The sequence below is a fragment of the Poecile atricapillus genome, chromosome 26, assembly GCF_030490865.1.
Source record: "Poecile atricapillus isolate bPoeAtr1 chromosome 26, bPoeAtr1.hap1, whole genome shotgun sequence".
NCBI classification, from domain to species: Eukaryota; Metazoa; Chordata; class Aves; order Passeriformes; family Paridae; genus Poecile; species Poecile atricapillus.
The window spans coordinates 2861792-2885335 of record NC_081274.1 but is presented as its reverse complement, the minus strand read 5'-3'; the positions used below and the strand labels follow the sequence as shown (position 1 = coordinate 2885335).

Below are 23544 nucleotides of genomic sequence, written 5' to 3'. Positions count from 1 at the left end.
TGTGTTTCAGAAGGGTCTTATCCTCAGAATTTGCCAGCTGACTCAGATGCTTTGTATCCCAGTTTTCCAGGACAGGAAAAGAAGGAGGTCAGGATTTCAGGGGGTTTCTCTGAGCTGGGAGCGGCAGGAGCGAGCGCAGAGCTGCGGCACCGGGAGCACGGGCTGGGGGCCTGTGGGGAGCTGTGGGGCCGGGCCGGGGCTGTGGGGCAGCCGGGGCTCAGCGCCGGGCGCTGCCTGACCCCAGCACCCCCCGGGCAGGGCCGGCAGTGGCCCCCGGCCCCCAGGAGGCTGCGGGACGCCCCGGCCGCTGCCCGGCCCCGTGGAGCTGCCGGCCCTGCCCGCCGGGGGGGCCGCCTTTGGACACTGCGGCAGGACAGGGACCGGCTCTGGGATACGGGCTGGGGAGGGGAGCCTCAGCACAGCCAGCACCAGGAAGGAACAGCTCAGAAATGGGGATCAGACCTGCAAGGATCCAGATGAACTTTTAAGCATTTTGTTTTGGGGTCCCTGCAGAAAGGAAGGATTTTGCAGAAAGCTCAGCAGCTGCCACACGATGAGCACCCACACGCACTGAGGGGGGCTGCAGCAGGGCCACAAGAAGCCCCTGCAGCACTTGCTCACAAAGGCTCAGCAGCTGAATGCAGCAAGGGATGAGCAAAAGGCCAAGCTGAAGGCAAAGGCCATGGCACACTTCCTACAGCCCCTGAGGGATCAAGCCCAGGGCCCAAGGGGGCCCCAGCACCCAGGGGACACCCTCGGCCACAAGCACCTGGCACAGGCATTGCCCTCCTGGCCAGGGGACAGCCCACCCAAACAGCCCCTGGCAAGGAATCAGCCTTCCAGCTGCAGGGCACAAGGACACTGCAAGCACAGACAGGAGCACCCTCAGCACCAGCAAGTCCAGCCCTTGATGGACACGGATTCTTAGCGGTCTCACAGCTCCCATTCCACCAGGGACCCACCACACTGCAGCCCTTGGGAACATCCAGGGTGGCTCTGGATCCAGAGGAGACCTTTCCTGATGGACACAGGGGCCTCTCCATCCACTCAGAATCTTACACCTAAAGGTGCTAGGGAATATTTTAATTATTAAAACACTAAGTGGGAAAGATGAATGGGTGTGTTTTATTCAGCCACTATTAGCAGATGTGGGGCATGGGTTTAAAATGCAGGAATTTTTATTTGCTCACAATTGTGGTTGTAATTTACTGGGAAGGGATTTGATGGCTAAATTTGGTAGTCAAAATAATGTTGCAAAAAGGCTGGTTCTGCTGTACCTCTGTGTCAAATGTCTGGCAGAGCCCAGGCTGAAGTGAACCCACAAGTGTGGGCAGCCCCAGGGAAATTGGCAAAATTAGATATGGAGCCTCTCCAAATTTCCCTCAAGCAACCAGGACAAGAGGTGTCGAAAAGCAATCCCCTGTTCCAAGGGAGGGAAGGAAGGGCTCACAGCCTGTCTCTGAGTCCTGCTCAAGGCACGGCTTGGGGAGCCAGGGATGGCTCCCTAGAATGCTCCTATCCTGCCAAACAAGAAATCCAATGGAATCCACAGAATGCTACAGGACCCAAGAAGAAGAAATGAGATGATGAAACCGAGGCACCCCACAGGCTCAGATCCTTACACCATCCTCAACCAGGTGCCCTCCTCACACTGCTGCCATTCACAACTTGATGCAAAAGATGCTTTCTGGGGATCTGCCCACTCCCAGAGGATGCAAACTGAATTCTGCCTTGGGCTGGCAACAAGAGGTAGAAGGGAAAATGCTCAAGACATGGACGGTCCTTCTGCAGGGATGCACGGAAGCACCGGCCTGATTGGGGCAAGCCCTGCAGGAAACATCAAAGGAATTGACCTCACCCCCAGGGACTGGCTTAATGCAGGATGTGGATGACTTGATCCAGTCAGGAGGACAAGGAGAGGAGGTAGAGGAGGCCTCTGTGAAATGCCTTCATTTTCAGGCAAAAAAACAGCTTTGAGTGTCTGAAAAAAAAAGAAAGGGCAAATGGTAGAGAAAATGTTTAAATATTTGAGACCTATTTTGACTGAAGGCTTGTGGTGTATTGATTCAGAGAGGGTTCAGGGAATCTCAGAAATAATGTTACCCAGGACTAAAATGGAGCTGCAGCAATTCTTAGGATTAATAGGGAATTGTAGGAGCTGGATCGAGGATTCTCTTTTCCACCCAGAATATTGCGTGAATTTTTTAGCCCCAGATAGCCTCAATGTTATGAGGTGGAAATAAGAAAGAGAAAAAAACTTAACAAAATGAAAAAAATAAAATGATTGATGCCCCAGCCATGGCTCTTGCAGACTCAGAAATCTGAATTGCAAGGGAATATTAAACAGGCCACCCCTGAGCCTGCACTGAAGGCAACGCAGCAGCAGCCAGGGCTCCCCAGCGGGGGAAGCCCCTGGGCCTGCCCACAGATCCTCTGCTCAAATCCTCGGCCTGGCCACCCTCCTTTGCCATCTCCAGCCACTGCGGGACAATCCTTGCTCTCACTCTTGCAGCTTCAGCCCTTTCTGTGCCTGCCCTCGCCACAGCTGCTGGGGAAGGCACCGGGACAATTCCACTCTGCCTCTCAATTACACTCACACTCTGCCCTGCCTGGGATTAGCTGCTGCCAAAATAGACCAACTTTAAAATAGCTTCAAATCTTATTTCTCTGGTCACACCAGGTTTGCCTTTGCCTTGGGGAAAGGAATTTTAATGTTTCTTTTCCACCACTCAGCAGAGATGAAATTAACACCTCAACAGACTGGGAATAGCCCAAAAGATTCCCACTAAGATAACGACCATCAACAAAACATCAACACCCAGCAGCAAACATCAACCAACATCCACCCCAGACACTGCCCCAGGCACAGCTGGAGACACCTTGTCTGGAAAAGGCTGAGCAGGAAACCCAGGAGTGCCCACCTAATTCACATCACAGGCACAGAAATCCGGGTGCAACAGGAAACCAAATCCTAACACCTCCACACCTTCAAACCAATGAACATTAAACCAATGGATTTCTATGGGGTCAGACTGTATAAATTTAGAAAAATCTAGTCAAACTCATGTGTCATGGAATGATTTTCTCTGCACACCCAGCCTAAGAGTGCATGAAATTATTCCTGTTGCACATCCTGGCCAGAATCAAGTAATGCCTTATTTCTCTAAAGACATTGTGGAGAGTTTTTGTTTTTCACAATTTCAGTGAAAAGATTACACGGTTAGAATAAACTTTCATAGTAATTTTACTACTATATTGTCGGTTCTGTTTGGGCCAGTGGTGTGAGAATCAGTTTTTAGTCCTAGGAGAAGGAAAACACTTGATTGCTTTCTCATTCTTGTTTTATATTTCTACGTGACTCTTAGTGATGGCAAAATGATGGTATGAGTTTTCAATGTTCACGTTTAAGCTGCACTTTGAAAACTAGAAGAGCTTTAAAGTTGGCGCTTTAACACATAAAGAGTTAATAAAATATTGTTTAAAAAAAAAAAATAGCAGATCAGTGGGGGCCACGTGTGAGTCCTGGGATGTCTGCCCTGGAAGAGAAGCTTTGATCCAGGCAGCCAGGAGAGGAGCTTTAGAAATGCAAATTAACACTGATGGGACAAAGCCTGCACAATGGCCATGGGGCTTCCTGCCTGCAGGAGGAATTGGAATGATTCCCTCTGTCCCTCAGCCCAAGCTCTGCCTGCTTGCACAGATGGAATTTGCACAGCTAAAGGCAGAGCCCATTGTGAGGATATCTGACTCTGCAGCAGAAATTGGTTAAGCTGCAAAGGAAAACAGAAAATGGAGAATGTTGTGAAAACTGCACTAAAACAAATTGGGGGGAATCATCCCTGTCCCCACTCCAACATGTGCTGTCTCTGTCTATGTTATATAGGGTGTACCATAAATAAATCCACTGTGCTTTATTTGCCACCACAAGTTCAGGGAAATCAGTTGGGAATCCAAGTATGTGATGATTTAATGAGAGAAAAGCTGACAATTGATGGAGCCCTGGCTGGAGTGAAACAGAAATTAAAAAGTAGGAAATAAACACAAAGAAATGCTTGACTAAAAGGGGGGTTGGACAAAAACCATACCCTGACACTCTGATCCACAAGAACAAGAAAAGAGTCAGACTGCAAGATAAGATAAGGAGCCAGAATACACAAACAAGATGCAAAGACAATGGCACCACAAGATAAAGGAGATTCTTCAGGCCCTAAGCTGGAAAGAACAGATTTAAAGTTCCAAAAGGTGGCCAGAGGAATGAAAGAGGCATGGAGTTAATTGTAATATGAAGTGAGGACAAGCAGAGTTAAAAAATGAATATGTTTTAGGCATATCTTGTAAACCTAGTCTGTAAAAGATAAAAAGAGAAAACCAAATCAAAAAGGTGTGCATGCTTTTCGGAGGAGATATCCCCCATGCATCTCAGTGCTGAATAAATTCATACCTACTCTTATAACTACTCTGCGAGTTATAGAGCTCTTTTTATTTCGCATATCAGGAGGGAGCACACAAAACTGGGGAAAAGACGAACGATCACCAGAACAAATCCTGCAACACCATGGACCAGACCCTGGGAACCCTGATGAATTCATAGCAGGTACCAGAGAAACCATTTATCATTTCAGTGGCATAATTAGATTACAGGATGTCATTGAAATAATAACCAACCACACAGCTCCAGCTCCTGACCTTCCCCCCAACCAATCCACTCAGATGAGGAACACAACGTTTCACCATGGGATGGGATCAGATTATCTTTTAGCAGAAAATCGAGGAAGAGTTTGTGGAAAAGTTAAGTAACTCAAACTACTCTTGGCAGATAGATGGCAATGGAAAAGTAGTAAAACAGATAACAAAGGAAATAGCAAAGCAGCTCATGTACTTGTCCAAACGTGGAAAGGATGGGAATGGGACACAGTTTTGTGCTTCCCTGGCAGACCATGGGTTAAACAAATGCTGTTTCTCCTCTCATGTGCTACAGCAACTCTCATCTTTTTACCATGCACCACACCTTGCTGAGTGCAGCTCATTCAGCAGCTGAGCAAGGGGATGCAGGTGGCAGCCAGGCCTCCTGAGCCACAAACGGCTACAAAAGGACAGAGAATGAGGGCACTGAGAGCAATCCCAAAACCAAAGAACACCCAGGAAGAAAAAACACAGGCAATGAGTGAATCTGCTTGGAGATAGTTCCAGGGACTTGCACATAAGGAAGGAATGGGAGAAATCACCAGTTTCAGAAAATGTTACTAATTGACAAGGACTGCTGCTCAGACCAAGTCCCAACACATTCCTGAACTTCCAGGAGAACAAACACTTCACAGAGCCAGGAATATCGGGTGTTATACAAAAAGGACATGCAGCAGGCGGATCGGGAAGGCTGAACCTTCCAAGCACCTCCGCCAGTGTTGGGCAAAGGGACAGGGACATGCGGCCGGGAAAATCAGGACAAAAACGAGGCCGCGTCCTCCAACAACTGGAGAGAGCGCACGGCAAATGGCCCATGGCCTCTCCCTTTGGGCAGCAATAAAGTCACTCGCACACCACTCCTCTGGCTCCTTGGGCCACACAAACCTCTGGCGCCGGGAATTTTCCCGCCCAGCCCCGGGCACAGCGCAGCCACCTCCGGCCTCCCGACACGAAGCGGGACGAGCCAGCGCTGCTCCGCCACCGCCTCCTGCCGAGGCCCCAGCGGCAAGGAGACCGCGGGCAGCCGCTCCCGCAGCGCCCTCAGCCCAGGGCCAACACGGGCCGGCCACGGCACAAGCCACCCGCCACAGCCCCCTGCCGCCCCCTCCCGGGCCCGCAGCGAGCCCCGAGCCCCCGCAGAACCGAGCGCGGCTCCCACCTGCGATGGCCGGGGCCGCCTCCGAGCTCCGCCGCCGCCTCACCGGGCTCCGGCCGCTGCTGCCGCCGCTGCCGGGCCCGCACAGACGCTCCGGCAATGGCGGCTCTCCTGCCCCACGGCCGCCCTGGGGGCGCCAGCGGGGCCGGGCTTGTCCCCGCTCTGCCCAATCAGCGCGCGCCAGAGCCAGGAGTGACGGCAGAAGCAGCCAATCGCAGCCAGCGGCGGGCTCTGCACGCGGCACAGCCCCGCCCCGCGCTCTCAGGGCCCGCCCCGGGCTGCGTGAGGGGAAAGGCGGGGATGAGGAACAGCCCTGGAACGGGCCCGGCCCGAGCCGCCATTGAGCTCCCAACACAAACAAAGTTCTCCGCAGCTCCCGGCCCGCCCTGCCCAGCCCTGGCTGCTGGGTGACTCCGGCTCAGCGGGAAGCCCTGGAGCCTCACTTCTCCTACGTCTAATTAGGAGAACTGATGCATTGCTTTGATTTCCCCCCAAAAGGGAAAACCGCACCAAACCCCTTCTGCTGAGTGGAGGAGAGGAGAGATTTCCTGCACAAAACTCCCAAAAATACCAAAACCAAAGCGAAGTGAGCCGGGACCCCCCAGCAGTGCCTCTCTGCCGTCCCAGCTGAAGCCCTCGCTGGCTGCTCCAGGCTGGATCCAGCACTGGGAGCACTGGGAAGGGGCCCCGGCTCGGGGCGCAGCCCCCGGGGCAGCCCCACGGCCCCCACGGCAGCTCCAAGGCTGCGCCAGCCGGGATGGAACGTGGGACGGGGAGCAGGGGAAGGGACAGGGCTACCGGTGCCGAGGGAACACGAGGGACACCGGGGGCGCTTCACAAGCATTTAATGCAAAATATAAAATCATAAGGGAGACAAAAGCAACAGCAACTGTGGCACCATAGCACAGGGCCACACAAGGACATGTCCCACTGCAGTGGGGTGATGCTGGCCAGAGTCCAGGCACCCAGCACAGCCGCTCTCTCACTGCCCTCCACAGCTACACAGGGAGAGATAATTTAACCAAGGGTTCATGAGTTAAGGACCCGGGAGCGTTTCCTCATCAAACACAGTCACAGGCAAAACAGGAGATATAAATTGAATTTATTGCCAATAAGCTCAGAGCAGGAGAATAAGAAGACCCTTAAAAGCACCTTCCTTCCACCCCTCCCTCCTTCCAGCTCTGCATCCTAACCTGGCAGTGCAGGGATACAGGGAATGGAGCCATGGTCAGTTTATCTCCCGTGGCTTTTCCTGCTGTTCAAGGACAGGAGTCATTCCCCTGCTGCACTCTGGGATCTCTTCCACCAGAGAGGTCTCCAGGAACTTCTCCAACCTGAGTCCATTCCATGGGGAGCAGCCCCCTCACAGTGCTGCAGCGTGGGTCACTCTGCCACAGGGTCAGACCTTCCAGGACAGGCGGCTCCAGCGGGGGCCCCTCTGTCCACAGGTGTCCCCCAGGGTCACAGCCTCATCTCAGGCATTCCCCTGCTCAGGCATGGGCTTCTCTAGGGGCTGTGGGTGTATCTCTGCATTCTGGTGAATCTTCAGGGCCAGTCAATCTGCAGTTCCCTTTGTTCATCTGTGTTCTGATGGACGTTCCTGCCCCTGTGTTCATCCAGGTGTCCACAGGGAGTCAGCAAGATCTGTTTGGTCAAGGTTTATCTCTGTGAGAAGCTCTTCCCACACTGAGGACACTCGTAGGGCCTCACCCCAGTGTGGATGTGCAGGTGCCTAATGAGGGTGCAGTTTTGTGAAACCCTTCCCACAGTCAGGGCAGCAGAAGAGCCTCTCGTCTGTGTGAATCCACTGATGTTTGATGAGACCTGAACTCCTTGGAAATCTCTTCCCACACTCAGGATGCACTGGTGTGCCCTGAGGTTGGAGCTAAAGCTGAAGCCCCCTACACACTCCCCACATGTGTAGGGCTTCTCCCCTGTGTGGATCTTCTGGTGACAAATCAGATTGGACATCTCAATGAAGCTCTTCCCACATTCCCCACACTCGCTGGGGCATTCTCCTGTGTGGATGTTCTGGCACCAGATCACGTGGGAGTTGTGACTGAAGCTCTTCCCACATTCTAAGCACTTTCCAGGCTTTTCCCCTGTGTGGATCCTATGGTGGTTAATCAGGACAGAGATCTTCCTGAACCTCTTCCCACACTCCCCACACTCCTAGGGGCTCTCCCCAGTGTGAATCACCTGGTGCCAGATCAGATGGGAGCTATTCTTGAGGCCCTTCCCACACTCCCCCACACTCCCGGAGCAATTCCCCAGGGTGGATCCTCTGGTGTTCCCTTAGCTGGAAGCTCCAGCTGAAGCCCTTCCCACATTCCAAGCATTTGTGGGGCTTCTCCCTGCCCTGAACTCTCTCCCCCAGCTCTGAGCTCCGGCTGGATCTCCGGCCACCTTCCTGGCACAGGGGGGATCTTTCCTCCTTGCAGCTCCCTGGGCTGGGTTTGCAGCCCCTCCTCATGCAGGATCCCTGGGAATTTTCCTCCTCCTCCATCTGGCCATGGCTTGGGAATGACAAATCCTGGTTTGGGAGAAACCAAAGTGGGAGTGCCTTGGAGTAGACGCTCCTCCTGCCCAAGTCCATGTCTAGAGCTCAGCAGGAGTCTTGTGTCCATGATAATCTCCAAAATATCAAGATTCAGCCCAAAAAAATCTCCCAGGAGTTCCCCATCTCTTGTCTTTCCACTTCTGGGCTTCCAGAGGTTTCAGTTCCCTGGGATGATGGGGGTCCAAGGACTCCAGGGGTTCCCCCTCCTCTGGGGTCCTCCTTAGTGATGATCCAGGGGCTTTTGGGGGTCCATGGGGTCCCTTCTCTCCTGATGCTCTGCTTTGAGATCCCAGGGATCCCAGGAGTCTCTCCTCTCCAGGCTCCCACCTCTCCAAGCTGCCGGGGTCCCCCAGCTCCGGGATCGTCCCTCTCTGCTCTCCCCACTCTGGGGGTCCCAGGAGTTCCTCTCCTCTGCTCTCCCGGGGGTCCCCAGGACCAATGTCCTCCCCCAGCCAATACTGGGCAATGGCCACGTGGACCCCAAAGATCCCCCAAGGGGCTCAGCTTTGGGGTCCTGCAAGATCCAAACCTACACACCCAGAGGAAAAAAACCTCACAGGGACACCAGACAATATTTTGGGCTCAGTTCCTCAATCTGCAAGTTCCAAACACACCCCAATAAAAAGACCCTCTCAGGGACCCCCTGACAGATTTGGGACCAGCTCCCCCTCCCTGCTCACCTGCAGGATGAGGTGGGGGCGATGGGCCCGTGGCCGGGGGTGCTGCGGACACAGGGGGCACTGGAACCTCCAGCTTCTCCTTCTATTCCTGTTCCTGCTCCTCCTTTTCCTTTCTCCCTCCTCCTGCTCCTCCTCCTTCCTAATCCCACCTCCTCCCCAGTTCCTGCCTTCTGTATATTTAGAGTGGAGAATCTTGCTTGTTTTTAGAACTAGAACAAAGATTCCAGATGGAACAAGCCTTGCTGGTTTTACTCAGCAGTATCAGTGACTACAGGTCGTGTTTGCTTTGGTTTGGTCCTGTCCTCGTTCCTCCTCAGTGCTCAGGCTGGCCTATGGGGTGTCCTTGTTTGCTGCATTTTCAGAGTTCCTCTTGGATCCTTTGGGCAATAGGCTGTGCTCTGGGAGGATTCTTTGTGCTCCTTTGTGACACAGGAGAAGCTTCCAGGCGGTTTTTGCGTGAGCGGCTGCTGTGGTGTCACAGGAACGTTGCCACGTCCCCGTGGTGTTCCCGTTGCTGTGGGACACGGAGGCCTCAGTGTCCAGAGCGGCTCTGGGCGCCTGCTCGTTGCCAGAGGATCCTCCTGCCCGAGGCATTCTCAGCAGCCAGCCCAGCCCCTGACGGGTGTCCTTCTGTGCTTGCAGGGGTACAGTCTGCAGACGTGTGCAGCGCAGCCAAAATGATGCAGCAAGTGGTTGCTGCAGTTGGCACTCTGTTCTCTGTGGCTTATTCAGGGTATTTTTTAACCCACTTGGCACGTAAGTTGAGGTTTTCCCTCGGTGCAGCCTCTGTGGCTTTGGGCTTGCTGTGTGCTTTCTGTTCTTCCACTGGAACTGAGTTGACTCTGTAACCAAATTGCCATGAGGACACGGTTGGTTTGGGAGAGCTCCTGCCAGCAGCTGCAGCTGAAAAAGGGGGTGTCTGCAGCCAGCGGGGCGTGCACAGCATTTGCAATGAGGCCTGGGGGGGTTCTGTTCCCTCAAGCGGGGAGTCTGTGGCAGCAGAGCCTGGAACTCCCTCCGTTTGCTGCTCCAGCCAAGAGCTGACACAGCCCAGTCTTTTGTGCTGCTCTCTTGCTTGCTGTGTGAAGGGCCTGTGGCTCCTGGAGGGATGCTGTGAAAGCAAAATGCTCTCTCAGGGTTGCCTTGTTCATTTCCCACCACAGGCAGTTTTTTCCTAACAACATCTGGTTCATGTTCCCTCTCCCATTGCAGGGCACCTCACGCGTGGATCCCGAGCAGCTCCTCCTTCGGTGAGTGGCAAAGGAAGCTTTGGTGTTCAGAATTGTGCAGCAAGTTGTGAGCTGGGTGTGTGGCAGCCGAGTGCCAGCCTGGGAGGCTGAAGGAAAGTTCCTGTCAGTGTCTTTGCAGCAGCAGCAGCAGCAGCAGCAGCAAAGAGATCCCTGGCAGTTTTCTCTGTTTCTGCTGAAGAGCTTTTGAAGAGCTGCAGGACTGGCTTTGCAGGCAGAAGATTGCTTGCTGGCTTTAGCCATGGTGGAATATGGAATTCCCAACAATAAGTGGCCATGTCGACTTTTGCCCATTGTTAGTTTGAACAGCTCTGAACCCTATTTCTGCTTAGTGCAGCTGGATGTGTAGCTGAGGATAAAGAAGGTGATAACTGAGATAGAACTTCCCGTCCCTCACGCTCCCGTCTGTCCACAGGGCACCAAAGCAGCATCAGCTCCTCCTCTGGCTCCCTCTGCTTGCAAAGAGGAGGCCAAAGAGGAGGAAGAGAGCAGTGAACTTCCCGCTGTTCTGGGAGATGAGGGCAAACACCCCGCGGTTTGGGAATACAACGGCGAGGCTCCCGCGGTGTGTGACAAGGACAGTGGACATCTCCCGGTGTGGGACGAAGATGGTGGACATCCTGTGGCTTGGGAAGAGGAGGGTGAACATCTTCCAGCATGGGAAGCGGACAGAGAATGTCCCATGGCTTGGAAAGATGATGATGAACCTGCAGCATTTTGGGAAGAGGACGAGGAGCCTGCACTGCTTTGGGAAGAGGATGAGGAACCTCCCTCTGCTCCTGAAGAGGACACTGAAGCTCCCTGTGCTGCAGGATCCTGGGCTGAACATTCTGACAGCAGCACAGCCCTGCAGCCAGAGGGGAGTGGGGAGTGGAGCCTGATGCAGCTGAGTACGTCTGCTCTGTTCCTGTGTGCCAGAGCAGGGTGCTGTGTGTGTGTCTCAGCATCAGCTGCACCCAGTGTTGCTCTGCAGCTGAATGGCACAGGGTCATTTATTGTCCTTCCCCAGCTGAGAGCAAGGGGCTCCCGGCCCCAGGGAGTGGGGCTGCATTCTGGCTCTCGTCTGAGAGGGAGCATCTTCCACGTGGTTTCTTTCAGGGAACACCGTGAGCGTGGGGGAGCCTGCCGAGAAATACCTGGAACTGGAGCAGATTGGCCAAGGGTAAGTGCAAGGCAGTTACTTCTGCACAAGCAGGGCCCAGGTATTTTGCTGGTGCAGGATCCTGTGAGAAGTCAGGAGAGCTCCAAACCCCTTCAGACACTGGGGTACAATGCTGCTGCCTCTCAGTGCTGATCAGAATTGATAACTGTGGTCAGAAGGCACCGTCAAAGGCCCCTGAGGCTGGCAGTGTCCTGTCTGCAGCAAGGAGCGGGATCTGGAAGATCTTCTGTCTCTGGAATTGGATTGCCTAAAAGAGCAACTCACCATGTGATGGTGACTGTCAGAAAACAGTGCTCAAGATTTCTTTCAAATATTTTGTTTCCAAAAATATCCATCAGTCAGGATTATCAACATAATGGTTTAGAAACAGAAACCAGTGATGAACTAATAACAGCTCTTTTCAGCACAGGTAGCAGAGCCCATACATTCAGTAACAGACACAGAGCTGCTGCACTCGAGGGGAAAATGCATCACCTGCCTGCTGGCAGGGCCCCTGGGGATCCTGCAGGTCTCAGGCAGGAAATATATAAAGGATGAAATACATTCTTTTCCAGTTCTTCAGACACCCACCCTCCACCTCAGGTTTTGAACTGAAGGAAATCAGTGTGGACATTTGGGATTTCCTCCAGCCCTTTTCCTTCGTGTTGGGCCTCAGTTTTCTCTTGCACACCTTGCATGGCAGAGGGCTGGTGGCTGCTGTGCTGTTGTTTGAAGGGTGGATGCACTCGGGTGTTTTGTGAACGCTGCAGGCAGCAGAGATCTCCTGTCTGGGCTGGCTTTCACTGCCAGGGCCTAAAGCTCTGCTTCTTTCTTCTCTGCTGTTTTGTCTCCAGGGCTTTTGGAACCGTTTCCAAAGGACTCGACAGGGCCACTGGAGGAGAGGTCAGTGTCAACACGCCCAGCACGTCTGGCAGCTCTCGAGGCCTTTCCCCTCTGCTGGGAGCTGTGGCTGGAGCTGTGGGGCCCAGCAGAGCTTTCCTGCACAGGCTGCTCCTCTGAAGGCAGAGCAGTGTCAGCCTGCAGAGCACAGCTGGGACAGACTTGGTCCTTCTGAAGTGCCCAAAGGAAGGCAAGGAGGGCAGCGGTGTCTGTCAGAGCAGGACACGCTGGCTTGGTCTTCATGTCTGAAAGTGTGAATGCATCAGCTGCTGGAGACTGAGGCCCAATTTACCTTCATCCCAGCCTCGGACAGGAACACTGTTTAGCAGTTTTATCATCCTGAGTTTCGTCAGGTTACCTCGAGGCCTAATTAAGGAGAGATCCTGCTTGGGCTCAGTTTGGGGTTTTAGTCCTACTGCAGCTGTCCCCACAGAGCCAGGGAGAGAAATGAGAAGATGGATGTCCAGAGCAAAGCTCTCTCCTAAACCCTGCAGCTGTGTTTGGGTCTGGTGTGAGTGGCAGCTGTGGCAGGGATTATCTGAGCAATGGATGTGCACGTTTGCTTTGTTGTGCTATCCCAAACAGAGCAGGGACATTTGAAATCATGGCCAAATGCCATAGAATTGCTAAAGGGTTCCTGGCTGTTTTGCTCTGTGTGCACAGAAACAGAATTACCTCCTGCTTGCAAAATGTGTTGGAATAATAATCCTAAGAGTGCCGAGGCCATTAGAGAAGACTGTAGGTGCAGAGAATGTTGTTAGAGCTCTGAGGCTGACAGCTGAGGCACCATTTCTGCAGAGCTTACAGAGCCAAATGTCTCTGGCCATGAGTCCTGTAACAGCCCCCAGCGAGCAGAGCAATGGGCTGTGGGAATGGCACTTGCTGAGCTCTGGTGTCCCATCCCAAGGCAGTTTGGCACAGCCCGGCTCGGTCGCTCCAAAAAGACTCGCTCCGTGTTTGCTGTGGCCTCCTGCCACAGACTCCTCCAGTTAAAGGTCTGCAATGTCCCTTCAGGTGGCCATCAAGAAAATGAGTCTCAGAGGGCAGAACAGGGAACGAGCTGTGAATGAGGTCGTGGTCCTGAAGGACAAGAAGAACCCCAACATTGTCAACTCTTTGGACAGGTGAGTGCTTCAGGTCTTCTCCCGTGCATGGGCCCTGCGTTCATCTTTCCTGGCATCCCCAGTCTGTAGCCTGTTCTGAAAATGCCTGACCCAGCCATATCTCCCAGAACAACAGCCTGGCACTTCACTCCTTCCATGTGCTTTTGTTGCTTTGCTTTGGCTTTTTCTTCAAGTTGACCCCATTTGCTGTGTTTTACAGCAAGTGCTGATAAACCCTGGTAGAAATTATTTTCCTTGGCTGCTTCTTCCCAGTCCTTTCCCATTGCTGCAAATGCCAGGAAGACCAGGTTCTTGTTCCCAGAAATGCCTCATTTGCCCATTTTTCAATGACCTTGCCTATTTCTGAAGGGACTTTGTGCAAGGTTTTCCAAGCATTTGACTGCTTTTGTCCCAAGTGCTGCATGGCCTTCTCCCCTGGATAACTCTGGAAGTTGTGTTGCCTTGTTCCAGAGGGAATGGTGGAAATGATGAGTTCAGATGCTGAAGCAGCTGGGGGCAAGTGTTGTGGTTCCACATTGAGCTGGGCTGTTGCTAAAGTGCATTTTTCACCTGCTTGCCATCTAAGGCCTCTCCTTTCTCCCGGGTGCCTCCTTCTCCTTTAGACTGTGCAGATTCCAAGGCCTGTGCAGCCTGGCAGGAATGTCTCTCCATCTGATTCTGTCCTCATTGACAAGTGACCTGGGAACAAAACTCCTCTCCAGGCCTTTCCCTGGGGGCATTGAGCAATGCACATTCATCTCAAGGGTGCCATTGTTCTCCTCTTCCAGCTTCCTTGTTGATGGAGATCTCTGGCTGGTGATGGAATACATGGATGGAGGAACTTTGCAGGACGTTGTCAGACAGACACGCATGGCTGAAGGAGAGATGGCAGCTGTCAGTCAGGAGGTGAGGGATCCTGCTTGTGCTTCCCATGGCTGGGACACCATGGTCCTTCCAAAGAGGCTGTGAGAACAGAGTGGCTCCATGCTCAGGCCTTTGTTTCTGTGTCGTTTTTATGAGCTGGAAAGGAAAGAGCCTCTGAAGTGAATGGTCTGCAAATATCACTGCATTTCTACTCTGTTCTTGTCTTCTTTCCTGCTGTTGTGGTGCTCTTTGTCTTTTTTGGATCTGATTTACTGTTCTCAGCTTTGCCTTGAACCTTTTGCCTGGAGCTTGTCTGCACTGCACTCCTGGGCTGTCACAGCAAAGTTGCTGCTGGCAGAATTCTAAACTGTCCTTTCTTGTGAGATATATTCCAGCCTCTGATTTTTCCCTCGTGTTTCTTGTTGTCTCTCAGTGTCTGCAGGGCCTGGATTTCCTCCATTCCATCCGGGTGATCCACAGAGATCTGAAGAGCTCCAACATCCTTCTGGGAATGGACGGCTCTGTCAAGCTGGGTGGGTGTTCCTGGCCAGGCACGGCGCTCCCGGGGTGCGGCTGTGGGGCTGCTTCCCAGTGAGGGCCAGAGCCCCACAAGTGCTGCTGGTGGCACTGCCCGGCCCCTGCTGCCAGCTGAGAGCGGCTGCCCCGTGCAGAGAGCTCAGGAGAGGAGCAGGGTGTCAGGAGTGCCTTTGCTCTGGGTATGGCCCTCCCAGAGGGGCAGGAGTTGCAATGTAAAGCTTCAAAGGAAATCAGTAAAAGCCAAGCATGAAAGCTGAGGGCTTCTTTAAGGGTCCAGTTCCATCTTTCCTTGCCTCCAGCCCTGAGGACTTTTCCAGCTGGATTCAGCACTGCATTCTCAGACTGAGAGTGGGGAATCTTTGTGCTTGGTTTCCTCATTGCAGCTGCCTTTGACAGTGCTTGTTTCTGTCCTCAGCTGATTTTGGCCTCTGCGCTCAGCTCAGCCCTGAGCAGGACCAGTGCAGCTCCATGGTGGGCACTGCTCACTGGATGGCCCCAGAAGTTGTGACCAGTTCTCCTTACGGCCCCAAGGTGGACATCTGGTCCTTTGGCATTGTGACCATCGAGATGGTGGAAGGAGAACCTCCTTACTTCCAGCAAACGGGGGCCATGGTAAGAGGCAAATTCTCCAGGCTTTGCAGAGGCCTGTGAGCACAGGGTGACCCTGCACTGGGAGGAGCAGCTGGAGGTTTCTGCACATCGGGAAGGGAATTCCCACAGCACCTGAGCCTGAACACAGACAAATATTCTGCAGTCTCCAGCAACAATTTGCTTTGGGATTTAAGTTGTTGCAGCTCTTGTGAGGATGACCCAAATACATGAAGCAAGTGCATCAGCTCTAATGTTGTCTTGTAGAAAACCCCAAACCAACCCCAACACCCACACCCAAACCCAACAAGTTTTCTGAAGGAGTTTCTAAAAGAGGTTTTGTGAGATGAACTCCCCCCTGGCTCTTCTCACTGGGAAACTTGTCTAAAACATGAAGATGATTGTTTAACATCCCCACAGTCTAACATATTTCTTTCCTAGTCCAAGCTACTTTCTCTGTGTCACCAAGCCTGAGCTTTCAGCCACACAAACCTGCTGTTCCTTGCCTGGCAGTTTCTGGCATGGGGCATCAGGAATGCTTTTACTTGAGTGTCAGTGGCACTGCAGAGATGCATTTGATGTAAGAATCCCTTGAAATAACACAGGCAGACCACACTGACTCTTGAAAATGGCCTGTAAAGTTGGTGTCTGTATTTGGAGAAGCAAAATGGGCTATTTCTGATGGAGGTTCCTACTGACAAAGTCAGCCAATGCAATCGGCTCTGAAGGCAAGATCATTTGGGTGTTGCAATGGCTGTGGCTGCACCAGGGTTTGGGTTTTTTGGTTGGCCCAGAAGAATGAGCTGTGAGCAGCAGCATCTCTGCCAGGGAGGAAAGTGCCCGGGGAGCTGGGGCAGAGCAAGCGGGCTGGATGTGAGCACTTGTGGGTGTGGAGGAAGCTGTCAGAGCGCTGTGTTTGCTTTTCCTGCAGGCTCGCGCTCTGATCCGGCAGAACGGGACCCCGCAGCTGCAGGAGCCCAGGCGCCTGTCGGCTCTGCTGCGGGACTTCCTCGAGTGCAGCCTGGAGCCGGACGAGGAGCGGCGCTACTCTGCCCAGGAGCTGCTGCAGGTGAATGCCAAGCGGCTGCGGGGGAAACGGCAGCGCCAGGGAGGGCTTTTCTTGTGGGGCCCCCCTCCCATCATCTCCACTCCCGCTGCTTTTCACACGCAAAGCAAGCAGAATCCTCGCCTGCTTTGGCTTGGCAGGCTCCTGTCGAGCTCATCTGGACCTGGTGCCCCGCCATGAGCGGGGACATCTTCAAGCACATCAGGTGGCTCAGAGCCCTGCCTGACCTGAGCCTGGATGTTTCCAGGGAGGAGGCACCTCCCACATCCCTGGGCTCCCTCTGTCAGGGTTTCCTCACTCTCCTGCTACAGCAATTCTTCTTGAGATCTAATCTGAGCCTGCTTCCCTCTCTTGACTTTCAAACCATTCCCCTTTGTCCTGTTGCAACAGAGCCTGTGAGGAACTTGACTCTGGAAAGTAACAGTTCATTTCTTTCTTTTTTATCCTTTGGGCAGCACCCATTTTTATCATCAGCCAAGCCTCTCTCCAGCCTGACCCCTCTGATCACTGCAGCAAAGCAACTGAGGGAGCAGAAGAGGACATGAAGCACAGGAGGACATCTTTTCGTTTTAGTAGTTAGGACAAGTAGTTAGTAATGTTAATTAGCACTGTTAGTTAGTTAGGGTAGTTAGTACTGCTAGTTAGTTAGGGTAGTTAGGACAGCCTGTTTGTTATGTCAGTTATTTGAATAAAATCTCTGTTAAAGCTCAAGTCCCTTGAGGTGTCCTGTCCTTCTCCCACTGTGACTCAGCTGCCCGGAGCACTGCGAGGGGAGAGCGGGCCCAGCCTCGCCCAGAGCTGAGCCCCAGCAGAGCCTGGCAGAGCCCAGAGCAGCCTCGGCATCTGCAGAGTCAGCCTGGAAGGAGGCGCTTGGAGCCTTCTGGGCTGCAGCCGGCTCTTGCTTACAAACTGTGTGCGCTGGAAAATGCCTCTGGTTCTGCGGGAGGGCAGAAGGGGCCCGGGGAAGGCCCAAGTGCTCCATGCAAGGGAAAAACCTGCCCTGTGTTTGTGATAAATAACTATGTTGTTGTTGCCCTTTGCTATTATGTGCTGGCTTTTCCAAATTATTATAATCACAACTATTTTGATATAGCACAGTTTGTAATCACTTTTAACTGCTTTTGAGATAGTAGTGTTATAAATGACTTTCAAATTTCCAGACTATCAAATGTAATTAATTGATAATATAGTTTAATAAATTGGATACAAAATAATAAAAGAATACAATCTATTAAAAGAATACAATTTAGTAAAAAAGAGATACAATTTAGTAGATATATTCAGATACATATATATATATATATATATATATATGAATATAATTGGCCAGTGGTTAGAAATGGTTAAGGCATAAGCAAAACCAACCGGGGGACGGGGGTGCTTCTCACCTCACCTCATGTACAGAACAAAGCACTTCAAGGTAAACTTATATACTGTATGCTATTACATATTCATTAATGTTTCCTGTAAGTTTCCTCCTTTTTCTGATTTTACTGACCATTTATTTTCTAAACTACATCCTGTACCTTAATTTTGACGTGTAACATCTGCTTTGTAACAGTGATTCTTTATAGTTTCTAATAATAACTTTAATAACAGTTACAATTTATTTAGCACGAATCAATTCCATTTATTACACTGGGAATGGGGAACCCCTGCACTTCCATTTCTGGGCGAATCCCCCTTCCTGGGCACAGAGACCCCCTTGAACGTTCATTTCGGGGCACCGGGACCCCCTGGTACCCCCTTCCCCAGCCCCAAAAACCCTTGCACCCCCTTATCTGGAACCTGGAACCCCCTGAACCCCCATTCTCGGGAATGGAAACCTCCCAGAACCCCCATTTCTGGGCACCAGGACCCCCCTGAACCTCCATTTTCATACACCGGGACCCCTTGAACCCCAGAACATAGGAAGGGACCCCCCTGAACTCCCATTCCGCTGCAGCAGGACCCCCGTGCACCCCTGTATCCAGGACTGGAACCCTCCCAAACCCTCCATCCTCACACCCTGGGACCCCCCTGCAGCCCAGCCAGGGACCGGCCTGGCCCCGCAGGCCCCGCTGGACAAGGCTCAGCGAGTCCTCCCAGGGCTCTCCCACTGCAGAGGTCAATCAGGGAGAAGTGCCAAGTGACCAGCCCTGCTGGGGAGACGTGTATCCAAAATGAGAATGGATCCCCCAAAACCACAGCTCTGCCTTTTAAACAGAAAAGGGGAGATGTTGTGCTGTGTTTTTGTTTAATTTAAAGTTTGAAGCTGTTTGTATAATTGGTTTGTTCTGTTACCCCCCTGCTTTGTTGGTTTAACCCAAAGTTATCTCCTCCCCTGCCCTGCCCATCATTGTATCCCAACCCCTTTTTTCAGCACCTTCCCTATCAATCTTTTCCACCCTGCCCCTTGTTCCCAAATGTTCCCTGTCAATCCTGCCTTATGCCAACCCCCTGCTTGGACGTCCCCTTTGGAAATCCCCTAATCCACAGCACCCCATTGGTCCATGTGTCCTATTCCCCTCCCCAGGATATCCCTCACTGGTTGAAGTTTTGTATCCACCCCTGGGCCCTCCCCATATGTAAATTGCTGTACACTTGTATTCTGTGTCTTCTGCTCCTGGTGCTGCTGGAAACCGCCCCCGGCAATGCGGGCTCAGCTCCAGCTGCCAGGTGGAGCACGTCAGCCTGGAGCACCCCCTGAGCCGGCACTGGGGCACGGCCCGGCCCCCACAGCGCCGGGGGCAGCGGGGGAGGCACTGAGGGGCCCAGAGGGGGATTGGGGTGTGCTGGGAGGAACTGGGAGGGAGTTTGAGATAGACTGGTTTAAACTAGGAAAGGGGTTTGAGGGTCAAGAATGGCTGAGAAGGGGATTAAAGGATGTTGGGGAGGGTGGGATGGGGTTCTGGGGGTCCTGGTGGAAACTGGAAGGGAGTTTAGGGGTGCTGGGTGTCACTGGGAGGGATTTGAGTGAGCCTGGAAAGGCTGGAACGAGACTGGGCATTGGAAAGCAGGGGTTGGGATGAGGTTCATTGTGCTGGGAAGAGACTGGGGAGAGTCCGGGTGGGGCTGGGAAAGGACTGGGAGAGGGTTTGGGGGTCCTGGGGCAGTGGGGGGCAACTGGGAGGAGGCTGTGGGATCCTGATAGCAACAGAAGGTTCTTTCGTGGTCCTGGGGAGGCTGGGAAGGGACTGGGAGGAGGTTTCAGAGGTCCTGGGTGGGGTGGACGAGAGTGGAAGGGTGCTTGGAAGGGCTTGGGGTGTCTGAGACAGTTTTTGGGGGAGATCCTGACCTCTGCAGACCCCCCAGAGATGCCACCAGACTCTACCCGCAGCAAGATGCTGACAGGGATCGGGGGCTCCTTGTTGGGCTTTGTCTTCCTGGTGCTGGAAATTGGCTTCTACCTGTACAAGAAGGTAAGGGGGTGTCCCGGAGGTTGTGTCTCCCCTCCCCTGGAGCGTGTGTGCTTCCCCATGACCCCCAGCCCGGTGTCACTCCCTTTTCTCTGCCCACAGAGCTCCTGAGCCGCTGGCGGTCGCAGCCCCTCCACGTGGCCTCAGGCCTGGCTGGGACCCTCCGCTCCATCCCCACCCTGATTTTGGAGGGGTCGTGTGTCCCCCCAGCCCTGCTGTCACTCTGCCCCCGCCCGGCTGTTCCCAGTGTTCCCAGCAAAGCTTCCCAGTTCGCCCCTCTCCCATTTATGGGGGGCAGTGGGGAGGGACATGGGGAGACCCCGTGGGGGGACCCTGGCAGGGACAGACCCTGTGCAGTGATGGATCAGGACCCCCGTGTGTCCCCCCCATGTGTCACCCTGTTCTGGGGACTCCTTGGGAGACACCAAACTCCAGCATGGCACCCAGCAAACCCTAAAAAGCACTGGGACCCCTGAAGCCGCCAGGGAAATTTGGGGAGGGGGTGCATGGGTGGTACCTGGACCATGCCAAGAGCCCAGCGCTGCCACAGCCCAACCTGCCCCGGCTCTATCCTGGCTCCTCCCATGGGGCCTGAAGGAATTGGGAAAAAAGGGGGTCCAAGGGTGGGCACTGGGCCGGGGGTGAACAGGAGAAGAGATGGAGGAAGAGAAAAAGGGCCAGAGAGGAGAAGGACGCGGGATGAAGAAGGAGCGAGACTCATCCAAACCCAATATGGGGCTCCCATGCCCCTCTTTTCCCCTGCTCCTCCACTCCTCCCCCACTGCCGACCAATCCACCACCCCACCTCTCTTATCCCCCCTTTCACTCAATTCAAGCAGATGCTGGCAGCTTTTTCCTGGGAGCAATTCCTGAGTTTGGGGATTTTTGGGGTGCAGTTCTGGAGGGGGACAGCTCTGTCTGTCTTTCCCCTCCCTGCTGTGGCCTCTCAGCTGCCCCCCATACCCTGGGGGTGCTGGGATTTCCCTCCTGGGCACAAGGACGTTCATTCCCTTCCAGGAGCCCAATGCCCAGCTGGGGCTCCAGGCCAGGGAGTCCTTGAGCAGCTGCCCCAGAACCTCTGCCAGGGGCTCCCAGCGCAGCCGCAGCCGCTCGGCCTGGGTTCCCCAAAGCCCTCAGCAAGCCCCAAGTCCCTGCCAGGAACCCTCAACTCCCTCAAACCCAGCATCCCCCACAGCCCCTGCAAGTTCCCCCCATGGCAGTGGCCACAGCCATGTCCCCACATGTCACTGGCCATGGCCCACCATGTCCTCACCCAGGGCTGTGTCCCCACCATGTTTCCATCCCTGGCATTGTCCCCCACATCTGTGCCAGTGTCCCCGCATGTCCCCATGAATGGCTACATCCCTGTCCATGTCCATGTGTTCCCATGTCACTCTCCAGGTCCATGTCTTACCATGTCCATGTCCCTCAAGCTCCCTACACATGTCTTAGTTCAATGTCTTTATTTTTCCCCAATTTCAGGCGTTTTCAAAGGATGAAGAGAAAGGAAAAGCCAAAGAAGGCCCAAAGTAAAAGATTTCTGTGTCCATGCCAGCTGATGATCCACGTAGTTGGGTGGGAGGAAAGAACTTTTTCGGGGGATTTCCACCCCACTGTCTCCAAAATATTGATCTTTGCCCAAAACCATCAACATTTTGCTGAGAAAGACACCCTTGGGCAGAAGGAAATTAAACTTGTGGAATCACTGATGTTAGAAAAGACCTCCAAGACCATACAGTATTCCTTGATGCCACCAGAAGATAGGACTGAATTTAAAAGATTTTCTGGGATTGAAAGTCAACAAATCTACTCCCCACAAGGAATTCCCATTGTTGGTCTGTGTCCTGATGGACTTTCATTCCCCTGATTTCATCCAGGTGCCCACAGGGAGCCAGGAAGATGTGGAGCCTCCCAGCCAGGTGTCTTCCCAACACGGATCACCAGGACCACGGATCACCAGGGCTCTGCCCAACGGGGGTCACTGGGGATCATCCAACGCCGATCCTCCCATGGGGGATGGAGCTGGAGCAGCGCATGAAGCTCTTCCCGCACTCGGGGCACTCGCAGGGCTTCCCTTACTGGTGCCTCCCTTGGTGTTTGGCCAGGTTAGATCTCTGTGAGAAGCTCTTCCCACACTTGGGACACTCGTAGGGCCTCTCCCCACTGTGGATGCGCCGGTGCCTGATGAGGTTGGAGTTTTGCTGGAAGCCCTTCCCGCAGTCAGGGCAGCGGAAGGGCCTCTCCTCTGTGTGAATCCGCTCATGTAGGAGGACATCAGAGCTGGTCTGAAACCTCTTCCCACACTCAGGACACTCGTAGGGCCTCTCCCCAGTGTGGATGCGCTGGTGGTTTCTCAGGCGAGAGCTCTGTCCAAAGCTCTTCCCACATTCCAAGCAGGTGTAGGGCCGTTCCCCTGTGTGGATCACCTGGTGTCTCATCAGGTTAGAGATCTCTCTGAAGCCCTTCCCACATTTCCCACACTCATAGGGTCGTACCCCAGTGTGGATCCTCTGGTGTTTCCAAAGGCTGGAGCTCCGGCTGAAGCTCTTCCCACATTCCCCACACTCGTAGGGCTTTTCCCCAGTATGAATCACCTGGTGCTGGATCAGGTGGGAGCTCCACCTGAAGCCCTTCCCACATTCCAAGCACCTGTGGGGCTTCTCCCCCAGCTCTGAGCTCTGGCTGGATCTCTGGCCGTGTTCCTGGCACTGGGGGGATCTTTCCTCCTCGCAGCTCCCTGGGCTGGGCTTGCAGCCCCTCCTCGTGCGGGATCTCCAGGGCTTTTCCTCCTTCTCTTCCATCTGGACACAGTTTGGGAAGGAAAATTCCTGGTTAGGAGAAAAAAAAGAAGAGGAGAGCACCTTGGGCTGGGGGTTGCTCCTTGCCCAAGTTCATCTCAGAAAGTCATTGGGGATTTTGTGTATGTAAGAATCTCTAAAACACCAAGCCCAAACATCCTCCAAACATCAAAACAAAGATCAAAAGCTACCCAAACACCAAATTCAGGCAAAACTCCCTCCAGAACAGAAAGATTCAGCCCCTGCAAAAAAACAAACCAGCAACATTTAGCCCAATAAAACTCAGAAACACCAAGATTCAGCCCCATCAAAATCATGGATCCCTCTGTCCAGTCACCTGCTGACGGTGGGCAGGGCAACACTCCTGGAACTGCACACACAGGGAGGGTGGAACCTTGTCCTGCTTCCTCTTCGTGCTCCTCCTCCTCCTCCTGTGGCCCTACTCTTCCTCACACTCCTCTTCCTCCTACTATTTCTCCTCCTCCTGCACAGTCCCACCTTGTCCTCCCACGTGCATCCTTTGAACATTCTGGTCTTCAACCCTGCTTCTCCTTCCCTTCTCCTCCTGCCCCCAGGCCCAGCACCCACTGCCGCCTCCCTCTTCCCCCCCAGTCCCACAGCATCCCACCGCAGGGGCACGGATGGAGCTGGGCCAGCTCGGCCTGGGGCAGCGCTGGGCTCTCGGCCGCTTCCGCCCGCACTCGCTCCCCACTGCAGCCGCTCCCGCCACCACAGCGCGGGGGGGCCCGGCCTTGGCGCTCCCCCCTCCCACCTCCCCAAATTCCCCTCAAGGGGGGCGCCAAGGCCCGGGGGGCACAGGTGG

The 23544-nt window shown here is 53.7% G+C and overlaps 1 protein-coding gene and 3 pseudogenes across 1 annotated transcript; 2 read left to right on the top strand and 2 right to left on the bottom strand.

Moving 5' to 3' along the window:
* LOC131588408 (zinc finger protein 729-like) overlaps window positions 1-22818 on the bottom strand; it is a 39953-nt pseudogene extending 17135 nt beyond the window's left edge.
* Window positions 1-23113, bottom strand: part of LOC131588505 (zinc finger protein 208-like) — a 911601-nt pseudogene extending 888488 nt beyond the window's left edge.
* LOC131588521 (zinc finger protein 850-like) overlaps window positions 1-23544 on the top strand; it is a 497145-nt pseudogene that overhangs the window by 442766 nt on the left and 30835 nt on the right.
* Window positions 11433-17070, top strand: LOC131588409 (serine/threonine-protein kinase PAK 3-like). Its single transcript, XM_058857282.1, has 8 exons — window positions 11433-11488; window positions 12322-12370; window positions 13382-13491; window positions 14259-14376; window positions 14768-14867; window positions 15287-15483; window positions 16391-16528; window positions 16981-17070. Exons 3-8 carry the CDS (start codon window positions 13397-13399, stop codon window positions 17068-17070), a joined length of 738 nt encoding a protein of 245 aa, XP_058713265.1. The 5' UTR covers window positions 11433-11488; window positions 12322-12370; window positions 13382-13396.